A 14,415-nucleotide genomic window follows, 5' to 3' on the forward strand; every position below is an offset into this window, starting at 1 on the left:
TTTATTTGAAAATCACAAGCTTTCGGAGGCTTTCTCCTTTGTCAGGTGAGTGTGGGATTCGGATTCCATGGAAGGTTACCGCATTTATAGTCAGAGAACAATACCTGGTGATTACAGATAATCTTTCCAACTGCCCGTTGTCAAGGCAATCAAAGTGTTCAGACAGAGAGATGTTACCTACAGGACCACCGAATACACAAACGGCCAGAACAAAAGAGAGACAGACAGACAGAGAGAGACACAGACAGACAGAGAGAGAGAGACACAGACAGAGAGAGAGAGAGACAGACAGACAGAAACATCCGAAAAGGAGGAGAAAGACAGAGAATGACCCGTTGTATTAAAACCAGATAACTTTTTTTTCCCCTTGCTGGTGGGGTTACGTGTAGCGTGACATGAACCCAAGATCCCGGTTGAGGCCGTCCTCATGGGTGCGGAACTTGGCTATCAATTTCTGCTCGACGATTTTGCGTTGTCGTGTGTCTCGAAGGCCGCCTTGGAGAACGCTTACCCGAAGATCGGTGGCTGAATGTCCTTGACTGCTGAAGTGTTCCCCGACTGGGAGGGAATCCTCCTGTCTGGCGATTGTTGCACGGTGTCCGTTCATCCGTTGTCGCAGGGTTGCATGGTCTCGCCAATGTACCATGCTCCGGGGCATCCTTTCCTGCAACGTACGAGGTAGACAACATTGGCCGAGTCACAGGAGCATGAACCATGTACCTGGTGGGTGGTGTCCTCTCCTCTCGTGTGATGGTGGTATCTGTGTCGATGATCTGGCATGTCTTGCAGAGGTTGCCGTGGCAGGGTTGTGTGGTGTCGTGGGCGCTGTTCTCCTGAAAGCTGGGTAATTTTCTGCGAACGATGGTCTGTTTGAGGTTGGGTGGCTGTTTGAAGGCGAGTAGTGGAGGTGTGGGGATGGCCTTAGCGAGGTATTCGTCGTCATCGATGACATGTTGAAGGCTGCGGAGAACATGGCGTAGTTTCTCCGCTCCGGGGAAGTACTGGACGACGAAGGGTACTCTGTTGGTTGCGTCCCGTGTTAGTCTTCTGATGAGGTCTATGCGATTTTTCGCTGTGGCCCGTCGGAACTGTCGATCGATGAGTCGAGTGTCATATCCCGTTCTTACGAGGGCGTCGTTCAACGTCTGTAGGTGTCCATCGCGTTCCTCCTCGTCTGAGCAGATCCTGTGTATTCGTAGGGCCTGTCCATAGGGGATGGCTCTTTGACGTGGTTAGGGTGGAAGCTGGAAAAGTGGAGCATCGTGAGGTTGTCCGTGGGCTTGCGGTAGAGTGAGGTGCTGAGGTGCCCGTCTTTGATGGAGATTCGTGTGTCCAAAAAAGAAACCGATTCTGAGGAGCAGTCAGTGGTGAGCTTGTTGGTGGGATGGAACTTGTTGATGTTATCGTGTAGTCTCTTCAGTGATTCTTCGCCATGGGTCCATAGGAAGAAAATGTCGTCGATGTATCTGGTGTATTGCGTTGGTTGGAGGTCCTGTGCGGTGAAGAAGTCGTGCTCGAACTTGTGCACGAAAATGTTGGTGTATTGGGGTGCGAATTTGGTCCCCATGGCTGTTCCGTTTGTTTGGGTAAAGAACTGGTTGTCGAAGGTGAATACATTGTGATCCAGGATGAAGCGGATGAGTTGTAGGATGGCGTCTGGGGATTGGCTGTTGTTGGTGTATCGCTCTACCGCAAGCCCACGGACAACCTCACGATGCTCCACTTTTCCAGCTCCCACCCTAACCACGTCAAAGAGGCCACCCCCTATGGACAGGCCCTGTGAATACACAGGATCTGCTCAGACGAGGAGGAACGCGATGGACACCTACAGACGCTGAACGACGCCCTCGTAAGAACGGGATATGACGCTCGACTCGTCGATCGACAGTTCCGACAGGCCACAGCGAAAAATCGCGTAGAACTCATCAGAAAACTAACATGGGACGCAACCAACAGAGTACCCTTCGTCGTCCAGTACTTCCCCGGAGCGGAGAAACTACGCCATGTTCTCCGCAGCCTTCAACATGTCATCGATGACGACGCACACCTCGCTAAGGCCATCCCCACACCTCCACTACTCGCCTACACCAGGGACAACGGCAAAACACCAAGCCCAGTCGACCCTACAAGGTCTTCCTTACGAACATCTGGGGACTTGTGCCAAAATTGGGAGAGCTGTCCCACAGACTAGTCAAGCAACAGCCTGACATAGCCATACTTACAGAATCATATCTTTCAGCCAACGTCCCAGACTCTTCCATCACCATCCCTGGGTATGTCCTGTCCCACCGGCAGGACAGACCCACCAGAGGTGGCGGTACAGTGATATACAGTCAGGAGGGAGTGGCCCTGGGAGTCCTCAACATTGACTCTGGACCCCATGAAATCTCATGGCATCAGGTCAAACATGGGCAAGGAAACCTCCTGCTGATTACCACCTACCGTCCTCCCTCAGCTGATGAATCAGTCCTCCTCCATGTTGAGCACCACTTGGAGGAAGCACTGAGGGTAGCAAGGGCACAAAATGTACTCTGGATGGGGGACTTCAATGCCCATCACCAAGAGTGGCTCGGTAGCACCACTACTGACCGAGCTGGCCGAGTCCTGAAGGACAGAGCTGCTAGACTGGGCCTGCGGCAGGTGGTGAGTGAACCAACACGAGGGGAAAAAAGTCACTTGACCTCGTCCTCACCAATCTCCCTGTCGCAAATGCATCTGTCCATGACAGTATTGGTAGGAGTGACCACCGCACAGTCCTCGTGGAGATGAAGTCCCGTCTTCGCACTGAGGACACCATCCAACGTGTTGTGTGGCACTACCACCGTGCTAAATGGGATAGATTCAGAACAGATCTAGCAGCTCAAAACTGGACATCCATGAGGCGCTGTGGGCCATCAGCAGCAGCAGAATTGTATTCCAGCACAATCTGTAACCTCATGGCCCGGCATATTCCTCACTCTACCATTACCAACAAGCCAGGGGATCAACCCTGGTTCAATAAGGAGTGTAGAAGAGCATTCCAGGAGCAGCACCAGGCGTACCTAAAAATGAGGTGCCAACCTGGTGAAGCTACAACTCAGGACTACATGCATGCTAAACAGCGGAAGCAACATGCTATAGACAGAGCTAAGCGATTCCACAACCAACGGATCAGATCAAAGCTCTGCAGTCCTGCCACATCCAGTTGTGAATGGTGGTGGACAATTAAACAACTAACGGGAGGTGGAGGCTCTGCAAACATCCCCATTCTCAATGATGGCGGAGTCCAGCACGTGAGTGCAAAAGACAAGGCTGAAGCGTTTGCAACCATCTTCAGCCAGAAGTGCCGAGTAGATGATCCATCTCAGCCTCCTCCCGATATCCCCACCATCACAGAAGCCAGTCTTCGGCCAATTCGATTCACTCCACGTGCTATCAAGAAACGGCTGAGTGCACTGGATACAGCAAAGGCTATGGGCCCCGACAACATCCCAGCTGCAGTGGTGAAGACTTGTGCTCCAGAACTAGCTGCGCCTCTAGCCAAGCTGTTCCAGTACAGCTACAACACTGGCATCCACCCGACAATGTGGAAAATTGCCCAGGTATGTCCTGTCCACAAAAAGCAGGACAAATCCAATCCGGCCAATTACCGCCCCATCAGTCTACTCTCAATCATCAGAAAAGTGATGGAAGGTGTCGTCGACAGTGCTATCAAGCAGCACTTACTCACCAATAACCTGCTCACCGATGCTCAGTTTGGGTTCCGCCAGGACCACTCGGCTCCAGACCTCATTACAGCCTTGGTCCAAACATGGACAAAAGAGCTGAATTCCAGAGGTGAGGGGAGAGTGACTGCCCTTGACATCAAGGCAGCATTTGACTGAGTGTGGCACCAAGGAGCCCTAGTAAAATTGAAGTCAATGGGAATCAGGGGGAAAACTCTCCAGTGGCTGGAGTCATACCTGGCACAAAGGAAGATGGTAGTGGTTGTTGGAGGCCAATCATCTCAGCCCCAGGGCATTGCTGCAGGAGTTCCTCAGGGCAGTGTCCTCGGCCCAACCATCTTCAGCTGCTTCATCAATGACCTTCCCTCCATCATAAGGTCAGAAATGGGGATGTTCGCTGATGACTGCACAGTTTTTAGTTCCATTCACAACCCCTCAGATAATGAAGCAGTCCGAGCCTGCATGCAGCAAGACCTGGACAACATCCAGGCTTGGGCTCATAAGTGGCAAGTAACATTCGGGCCAGATAAGTGCCAGGCAATGACCACCTGCCCTTGACATTCAACGGCATTACCATCGCAGAATCCCCCACCATCAACATCCTGGGGGTCACCATTGACCAGAAACTTAACTGGACCAGCCATATAAATACTGTGGCTATGAGAGGTCAGAGGCTGGGTATTCTGCGGCGAGTGACTCACCTCCTGACTCCCCAAAGCCTTTCCACCATCTACAAGGCACAAGTCAGGAGTGTGATGGAATACTCTCCACTTGCCTGGATGAGTGCAGCTCCAACAACACTCAAGAAGCTCGACATCATCCAAGATAAAGCAGCCCGCTTGATTGGCACCCCATTCACCACCCTAAACATTCACTCCCTTCACCACCGGCGCACTGTGGCTGCAGTGTGCACCATCCACAGGATGCACTGCAGCAACTCGCCAAGGCTTCTTCGACAGCACCTCCCAAACCCGCGACCTCTACCACCTCGAAGGACAAGAGCAGCAGGCGCATGGGAACAACACCACCTGCACGTTCCCCTCCAAGTCACACACCATCCCGACTTGGAAATATATCGCCGTTCCTTCATTGTCGCTGGGTCAAAATCCTGGAACTCCCTTCCTAACAGCAGTGTGGGAGAACCGTCACCACACGGACTGCAGCGGTTCAAGAAGGCGGCTCACCACCACCTTCTCGAGGGCAATTAGGGATGGACAATAAATGCCGGCCTTGCCAGCGACGCCCACATCCCGTGAACGAATAAAAAAAAAAGCCACCCAACCTCAACAGACCATCGTTCGCAGAAAATTACCCAGCTTTCAGGAGAACAGCGCCCACGACACCACACAACCCTGCCACGGCAACCTCTGCAAGACATGCCAGATCATCGACACAGATACCACCATCACACGAGAGGAGAGGACACCACCCACCAGGTACATGGTTCATACTCCTGTGACTCGGCCAACGTTGTCTACCTCGTACGTAGCAGGAAAGGATGCCTCGGAGCATGGTACATTGGCGAGACCATGCAGACCCTGCGACAACGGATGAACGGACACCACGCAACAATCGCCAGACAGGACGGTTCCCTCCCAGTCGGGGAACACTTCAGCAGTCAAGGACATTCAGCCACCGATCTTCGGGTAAGCGTTCTCCAAGGCGGCCTTCGAGACACACGACAACGCAAAATCGTCGAGCAGAAATTGATAGCCAAGTTCCGCACCCATGAGGGCAGCCTCAACCGGGGTCTTGGGTTCATGTCACGCTGCACGTTACCCCACCAGCGAAAAAAAGTTATCTGTTTTTAATACAACGGTTCATTCTCTGTCTTTCTCTTCCTTTCGGATGTTTCTCTCTCTCTGTCTCTCTTTTGTTCTGGCCGTTTGTGTATTCGGTGGTCCTGTTGGTAACATCTCTCTGTCTGAACACTTTGATTGCCTTGACAACGGGCAGTTGGAAAGATTATCTGTAATCACCAGGTATTGTTCTCTGACTATAAATGCGGTAACCTTCCATGGAATCCGAATCCCACACTCACCTGACGAAGGAGAAAGCCTCCGAAAGCTTGTGATTTTCAAATAAAACAGTTGGACTATAACCTGGTGTTGTAAGATTCCTTACATTTGAAATATTTAAAACAAGGCTCAAAACCCCATAATTAATTTTAACAAAATCAACCCCTGCATTAATATTCTCGACAATCATTCTTTGTCTTAATAAGCAGTGCATGCACCACATCCAATAAAACGGGAGCTAAGCCCCAGTGGTGAAGTTATCCTTTTTGTAGAACTGTGGGGTGTTAGTTGTATCCAGGTGGCTAATAACACACATGGCTTTATTACTTGTGGGTTAGAGTCAGAATATATCCCATGGCCCATAGTTCCATTAATACCTTAGGAAAGTAATTAAAATGTAATTTTTTTTGCTCATTTCCTCTGCTCCTAAGGGTGTTCACTTTTGCTTTCATGGGTACTAGGTGCCCTCTGATACCTTGCCTAGTGCCTATTCTACTTGAGAGGTTATACAGCGAGTGCTGGCAATCTATACGACCATAGCCAAATCTAATACTTTCCTCATCAAACAATGACACACGTGCACTTTCCAGCAGGAGTCAATGGATAGTGATCAGGAGTGGGTATCCTTAAGCCAGTGGCACTGAGATCAATTGTAACGTACCGACTGTTGTTCCAGCAGAAGTCGGCTAACTCATCACGGACTAGAAATTAAACTTGGGACATTCTGCTTTTGTCCACCAAGCCATCAGAAATCTAAAATTTAAATGGAAACTTAATAATCCAGTCCCTACTCCTGACACACTATGAAAATCTTAAGTTGACAACATTCCCCACAAAGCTTGATGACTGAGCATGCAGAGTACACGCCATCTACCTATACAAGGTTCTGGGTTACAACCAAAACCCAGTGGGCAAACACAGCACCACACACAGACACTACTGCCATTCCCTGGGATCATCTCCACAATCCAACTCATTTAGTAAAACGGATATCCACGTAAACTATACCATGTACATTGTATTCTATTAATGTAACATCATGCAACAATATTGTAGCTAAACAACTGTGATAGCAAGAAAAAGAACAAATCAATGCAGATAGCAGCCTTCTGTTTTCAATTGTGACATCACCATGAAGTACCAATAGTACTTCAATGTAATTCATACCACATTGTCCCTATATTTACTCACAATGGGGGTCTCTTCACTTAAATTAATAGGAATCTTTCTCAGCTTTATTTTAGCTGCTTGTACATTGTGCAAGATTCGTAATAGTAATAGTAGCATCAGCTTCCAACATACAGGTTCGCAAGGAAGGCTGAAAGCAAAAGTAAACTTTACCAAGATCCAGTAAAAAAATATTAAAGCATTCCAGAACACCATATCTCCAATTTTCCCTCCTCCCTTTAAGATAATAACACAGGTTGGAGGACAGTTCCGCTTTTAAATACAGCACTTTAGTACCCCGTCCAAGTTACAATTCTTCATATGGGCAAAAGGTTACAGTGGGGGCATCACGACCAAGTTTGATTCTGTCCTTAACTGATGTCTATATAGATGCATTTTCTAGCAAGAGTCACTGGACAGCTATCAGATGCAGGAACTCTAATCCGCCCCCCTCCCCGGCAAAGGATGCTGAAACCAACTGTAGTGCCAATGCCAGCTTGGCTGAGAATAACTAATATAGGAGAGATTGGGAATATAACCTAGAACCTTCCTGGATTATGTCTCTGTGACGTATGGTGGTTAATTTATCAGCTGAGCAATCAGGAGATGTGGTCTAGAACATTTCAAAATTGTCTACCAGGTTTAGAAAAATGTAGATTTTAACACTGTTGTCTTCCTTTATAGTGTTTTTCTCACTTTTTTTTACAAAAAATTCCGTGCACCTCACCAAAGCAGACAATATTTTAATCTCGCAACAGATATTGAAACTTTGTGAAACCGGACATAAAATTACATTTTCTTGTTATATGGTGGCTTAATTATTCAGTATATCAGCATATTTTATATGGAGTTACTTCAACCAGGTGGAGTTACTGTGAAGTAGTATTACAGTGGAAGCTCAATAGAACATTCCCACGAAATTCAAATATTCTTTTGTTTGGTTATTCCTCTTCAACAGCACTATGGTGCGTACAAGAAATGAAACCACACCGAAGCATTAACTGAGGTGCATTAAGTTTAAAATACAGCACAAATTTAAAAATTTTCATTGTTCACCTTTTACTTTTTTCTGTTCATAGTCAAACAATGTATCAAGGTATGCCAAGGTAGACATAATGCAACACATTGTTGGTTTTATCACCCTGTGATGCATGACTGTGGCAGGCTTGTAGATGACCCAGGCACTTTGTGTTTATATATTTGCTTTAGTTATCCAAGGTGTTTCAAGGGCAATGCTGTAATAGTTGCATAGTTCCCAGCCCCCCACGCCCCACCTCTCCCCCAACCCTCTCCACGACAAGTCACTGTGCACCTTCTTCAGTTTGGAGTACTGTACGTGATTTCTTACTCTGCTTCTGCGGGTGGCCCCTATCTTTTTTAAATTAAGCGATAGCTGACAGTCTTTTTATTCCCCCCTCTCCAAGTGTCATAACACAGAAAATGTTTATTTGCAATATGCACTTTATTGCAAACAGCAGTTAAACTTACCTTATAATACAAGAAACTGACACATATCATTAACATTTAAAATGTTTTAACACAAGGATTTTCTAAAACAATTAGTACAACAGTGTTTTCTAAACAACCTTCACAGACCAAGAGAATTTTGAAGAAAACATACAAAAAGCATCAACTTTATAACCAGACGTTAGTATATGAATGACTGGGTCTTTAACCTAAATATATCACAGAACTATCTGTTAAAATGACAGAGAGTTAGTATTTTGAACTCTCTCTCGATGCAAACATAGTACTAAAGAGTATTACAAAGAGTTCCTTTCAGGAGCCCAAAATTGATAAAGCAGGTTACTATATTTCGTATACAGATAATAAAAATTGCTATGACTGCTGTTCAAAAATCACATTTCCAAAGTGTCACGTTTTTGCATTCTGATTGGGTGAATTTAGCGTCCAGTGTCACATCCTGATTTTCTGATTGGACAGCCAAAAGTATTCTTTCAGATTCTGCCTGCTGATTTGTTGTAATTGATAATTTTTTGGATAAAAAATTCTCAGAACAGCTGCCATCAAAGCTCCCCACTATTGAATAATTAAGCCCTGACTTCTCAAATAAAATTCTACTTCGATCTCTGGCTTCCCAGTCTTGCTGTGCTTTGCTCCCTGGTTCAGAATTCAGCCCTGCTACACTTTACAAGCCACGGCCCAAGACAAAGGGGATCAGCAAGTACTCTATTAATAGGTGCTCTCTTCTAGTCATGCTAATACCTGTCGCAATGCAAGCATTCCAGTACCTCCAATGGATTCTCCCCTTCAGCCTGCACGGTCACTGGCTGACATACCACAGGAGTCCATCCATGGTCCCTTCTTCACTATTTACCAGCTACCCTTTGACAATGTTGATTGGAAGCAGAGGGTCAGCTCCCACTACAATACTGATGATACCCAGCGGTACCTCTCTTCCTCCTCCATTGATGCTAAGGCCATTACCACACTCGCTTTGATATCACAACTTAAATGAACCATGCCCACCAGCAACTAGATTAAGACTGTCCAAACTCATTTCACAGGACTCTTACAGCAGAACAAACTTTCATCTCGTCAGTTTGGGTTGGATTGGAACCAGAGCCCTAGGTTTCAACCCGGTTGAAAGGCCAGTGGCTAATCCAATGCACCATCCAGTTCCTAACCTGCTGTATTTTAAAAACAAAATATTCCTGTAAATACTTGGCAATGTGATTGCAAAAAAAGTGCAGGTCTTCTCACTCAATCATTTTAGCTTCATAGTAATTAAGCACTTGAGCAAATTTCTTAAGGAGATCTGCATCACAAAAACATACACAATGTACAATAACCTCATTGTGAGGCATTGCAAAGTTTAAATGAAATTTTCTAAAACTTAACTGTTTACTGGTACTTTTGAATTATGAAAATAATGCCTAGGAACAGAGTATAAATCACAGGATAGTCCAATTCTCAAGTGTGGCATGGCCAGAGCCATCATTGAAGGAGATTGCACTTTCACTGCAAGAACCTCTCCAACTGTGCATCATGCTACATTCATTTTTCAGATCTTACAATATAAAAGTTCTTTTGAATCATACCAATCTGATAATCATTGTGAAATTACACCTCTTTAATGCTTATAATATCAGTGCTTTTTAATATTTAATGTTTCCATTATACTGGTCATCAAACGTGAGGGAGGGGAGGTAGTGAGGGACGGAGGGAGGGGAGTAGGGGGAGGAGATTGGGGAGTAGATGGAGGGAGTTTCACACCCACAAAGTTAACTTTAGTCAGCCTCCAAGATTCCCATACTTAATTCAAGCCTTTCTCCACTTATTTGAGTGTATGCAAGCGCTATCGTTACTACAGGTTCTGGCTCTTGCCCAGACTATTTTGGTCGATTCTTTCATCTACTTATCATTTTCTAAAGTGTTAATCTCCTACTGCCCTGCGTTTGTGAAACAAAGTTCTAAATGGGCATGACATTTAGTTACCGTTGCTAAAAAATATAGGCCAGGTGGTATTTTGTTCACACTCGAGTCTGTACTTACAAAGTGAGTAGTTAAGATAAGGTTGAGTTGATAAAGGCAAAACAGGACTGAGCCATAAAGCCCCAGGTTCGGTTCCTAATATCTGCAGAATTAGTTGACCTCACCCCCGATGGAAGTCGAGATAATTGGTCTCAGTGCCATTGGCCTAGGGGCAGGAAAATCCTCACAGGTTCTTCATCCCTATCCAGAGAGACCTAAGGGCAGGTGCTTGCATGTGTACAGGATTGGGCCTGGTTGTAATAGCCTCTCCTTCCCTCCACAATGGAATATCCTGCCAACACTCAGCCTTGACTCACACTGGATAATTGGTTACCTGTGCAAATTACCAGGGGTCTACCAGTTTATGGAACAGAAGTCAATGCCTACAGGAGAAGAGAAAACTGGCACAAAAAAGGTGTATCATTTAACTGGGGAGATGACAGTGAAGTAACATCCTTGTGCTCCAACACACTATGATTTTAATGCTCTCAATTTTGAATTATTGATCAGACTGTCAAGATAGTTAAGTGGTTGATTGGCAATTCCTCACAGGGAAAGTTACCCTCAACTACTCATGCAGAAGGGCCATATTGACCAAAACCTGCCAATCCTCTCACTTGTCAGCTGGCTCATGGAAATCTAATTAGGAGAAAGATGAAACTGATGCAGAAAGGAGTGCAACACTTGTGCCTGCCTTTATCCTACCATCCGCGCCCTCCCCCCACCCCCAAGAAAGTTCTACATAACAGCACAAATCCAAACTGTACTGAGGATCGAAGATCAACAAAGAGGTAACCTCAAGGAATTCAGATGTGCCGTAAACTACAAGAATGAACTCCAAGGGTCTTACAACCATCCTTTGAATCCGAAGTTGAAAAGTACAGACTGGAAATCACTTAGAGGTTCACGTAAGGGTTATAATGCAGCACACGAAACACTACTTTCACAAAACTATTTCCATTTCACAAAGACAGAACAGAATAGGTTTACTACTTAAACTAACAATTACCTTCCATTTGCCTATGTGCTAGAGAAAAATTTGGTACTTAAACATTCCCATGGCAACCGCATTGCCAACTAAAACTGTTCGTGCAGAGACAGCAACATATATTTCATTGATTTGAAAAGATGTCACTACATGATACATTACCTTAATCTCCAGTAAATTTCCCTCTAATTCCTAGTTTACATCTTATTTTGGGCTTAAAAAAATTCTATTTGCATGGTATAAACAGAAAAAATAAAGCAACTTGTTGGTTAGGACACTTATCTATTTTACTGATGCTACACAACTGGCTCTTGTGCAATACTTGATTGCGTCCACCTGCTCGATAAATCATGCATCCGAACATCATGTGAACAAGTATCTATAAATACTGTGACATTCCTCCAAATGCTTTTTCAATTTTTCCCCCTCCTCTCCTGAAGGCACTGACTGGGTTGCAGTTCCACGCGTACTAGCAGCCTTTGAACGTCACCTGATTGGCCATTCTTCACATAGGAGCGGGACAGTAACTATCAGCTGGCTACTGGGGATATCTCAACCAAGTCCAAACCCAGATCTGACATTCATACACATGCACCACCCAAAAAAGATCACTGGGCAGTGATGAGCAAGAAGTTGGTGGTTTTATTCCCCTTCCTCTGCCTGGGAACACTGAGATCAGCTAACTCAGGGATTGAACCCAGGGTCTCACTCATCTTTGTGGCTCAGTACAATGGTACACAGTGCATTTATCCACTGAGCTGTCAGGCACCTTTGAATATTCTTTTGCCACACTGGGTCTCATCATGACAGATGCTAATAGCCAGTGAACTGCATAATGGTTAATGAATAGGGAAAGAGACTGCAGGAATAGCAACTATGACATAATTACTGCAAGTTTGTCCAGTAGTGATCAGTGGGTTACTGTACAGCATTTAGGAGCTGAATGCATCAGTGACTGGAGTGAACTGGTACTCCTTTGATCAGGTAGTTCTTTTTATATTATTACAAGTTCATCTAATTCACATTAGAACAATGTAGTAAATTTGTAGTTCAAAAGCAAATTAATGTTTCTGTACATGTTTCAATATTGAACTCACCCAATACATCATACCACTGAGCTCCATTTGTGATCCCATCCTGAAAGGTTTCCTCAGGAGAGTCGTTGCTACAATGTGGTTCGCCAGTTTTCATCACTGGGTGCTTGGAGGCATAGCTCTTGGCCAGGTATTTAAACACCTCATCATCAGGGGACTTACTGTAGTACCCCGACGTCTTGTGAGTTATAGAATCATCATAAGGATAACTGGCGACAACAGACCCACCATGGAGATTCCCAGAAACCACAAACTTGTTTCCTATAGGGATATAAACAAAATACAAAAATAGAATTAGACAAAGCAAAAATATATTTAAAAATACATTATAAAGCAATAAGATTTGTGTTACTCCAGTAAGAAATCAAGTGAATTGCATCACACACTGGGGAGATGTATATTTAACACCCGACTTTGGCTGACCTTTGCATCTGGATAACTCCTTCCCACCAGATAGTGTGATGCTGGTTAAATCTGCTGACTCGAGTGATTGATAAGTGCCTTGAGACTGGAAAAATGGAGAAATTGGCGATGTTCTGCCCCAGTCATAATTTGGTACGAGAACCTCGAGTAACACATGCAAAGACTGGAAATCTGCGCTGCTCTGTTCTCTCAGCCAGAGACCAGGACATGCAGATTGGGAAGGTAAACAAGCTGGAAATTGATTACTTTGTGTATATTATCCAAATAAGTGAAAACTACTGTCTGCTATATCCACAACATTTCCAAGATAAACCCTCCTAGTTTAATCAAACGATAGATTTGTTATCCTTTATTAGCTAGTCTTTGTGAGTCCTAGGCTAGGTCTCAAAATGAAAGATAGCAGGAACAGAAGTTGACAAAAGCACTAGTGCGCTAGCATAATGAAAATCAAGCAAACTGACTATACCTCATACAGAAGATAAAATGTTTGATGCAATTGATCTATTAAAAGCCTACCTCAAAAAATTTTTGCATATGCAAGAATGTCCTGGCAATGAAATTGGCGGGAGCGGGAGAAAATTAACACTGGCGTTAATACGAAGAATGATCAAATTTATGCGTTTTTCCCCCCTCGCTGCTCCTGAAAGGGTTGGCTCTTAAATGATGCATCATACCTCAAGTAGCCAATCTTCACTTGTGAGTCAAGACACATCACAGCCAAGCCCAATCACATACTCAGCCAATATCAACATCAATGCAGTTCCAGCACGGATCGCTGGATAGCAATCAGTAGCAGGAGCTCGAGTCAATTTTTCCTCACTTAACCAATTGCAGCATCCTACTACTGCCCCATCTAAGAATTGCTAACTTAGCAGAGACCAAGGATTGAGCCCAAGACCTTTTGGGTCTGAATGGCTTAGCTGTGTTTACACAGGAACAGGAGTAGGCCATTCAGCCCATTGAGCCTGTTCCACCATTCAATTAGTTCATGGCGAATCTGCACCTTAACTCCATTTACCCACCTTTGATTCATATCCCTTGACAACCTTGCCGAATAAAAAAAGTCAATCTCAGTCTTTTAAATTTCAAATGACCCAGCATCCACAGCCTTTTTGGGGAGAGAATTCCAGATTTCCACTACCCTGTGTGAGGAAAAAGTGCTTCCTGATTTCTCTCCTGAATGGCCTAGCTCTAAGTTTAAGATTGTGCCCCCTTGTTCTGGATTCCCCCACCAGAGGAAATAGCTTCTCTCTTTCTACCCTATCAAATCCTTTTATCAATTTAAACCCTTTATTTAGATCAACCCTCAACCTTCTAAACTCAAGGGAATATAAACCAAGTTTATGCAACCTGTTCTCATAATTTAGCCCTTTAAGCCTTGGTATAATTCTGGTGAATTTCAGCTGTACCCCTCCAAGGCTAATATATTCTTCCCGAGGTGCGATGCTCAAAACCGAATGCAGCACTCCAGATGGGGTCTGACCAAGGCTACACAACTGAAGCATAACTTCCTCCCCTTTATATTC

The 14,415-nt window shown here is 45.0% G+C and overlaps 1 protein-coding gene across 1 annotated transcript in view; it reads right to left on the reverse strand.

Annotated features, from left to right (window-relative positions):
• Window positions 1–14,415, reverse strand: part of LOC137344971 (carboxypeptidase D-like) — a 63,975-nt gene that overhangs the window by 44,753 nt on the left and 4,807 nt on the right. Inside the window, exon 2 of the mRNA XM_068008281.1 lies at window positions 12,470–12,727. Within this exon, the coding sequence (XP_067864382.1) occupies window positions 12,470–12,727 (258 nt within the window). The remainder of the gene's footprint in view (window positions 1–12,469; window positions 12,728–14,415) is intronic.

This window comes from Heptranchias perlo, chromosome 28, assembly GCF_035084215.1.
Source record: "Heptranchias perlo isolate sHepPer1 chromosome 28, sHepPer1.hap1, whole genome shotgun sequence".
Lineage (NCBI taxonomy): Eukaryota > Metazoa > Chordata > Chondrichthyes > Hexanchiformes > Hexanchidae > Heptranchias > Heptranchias perlo.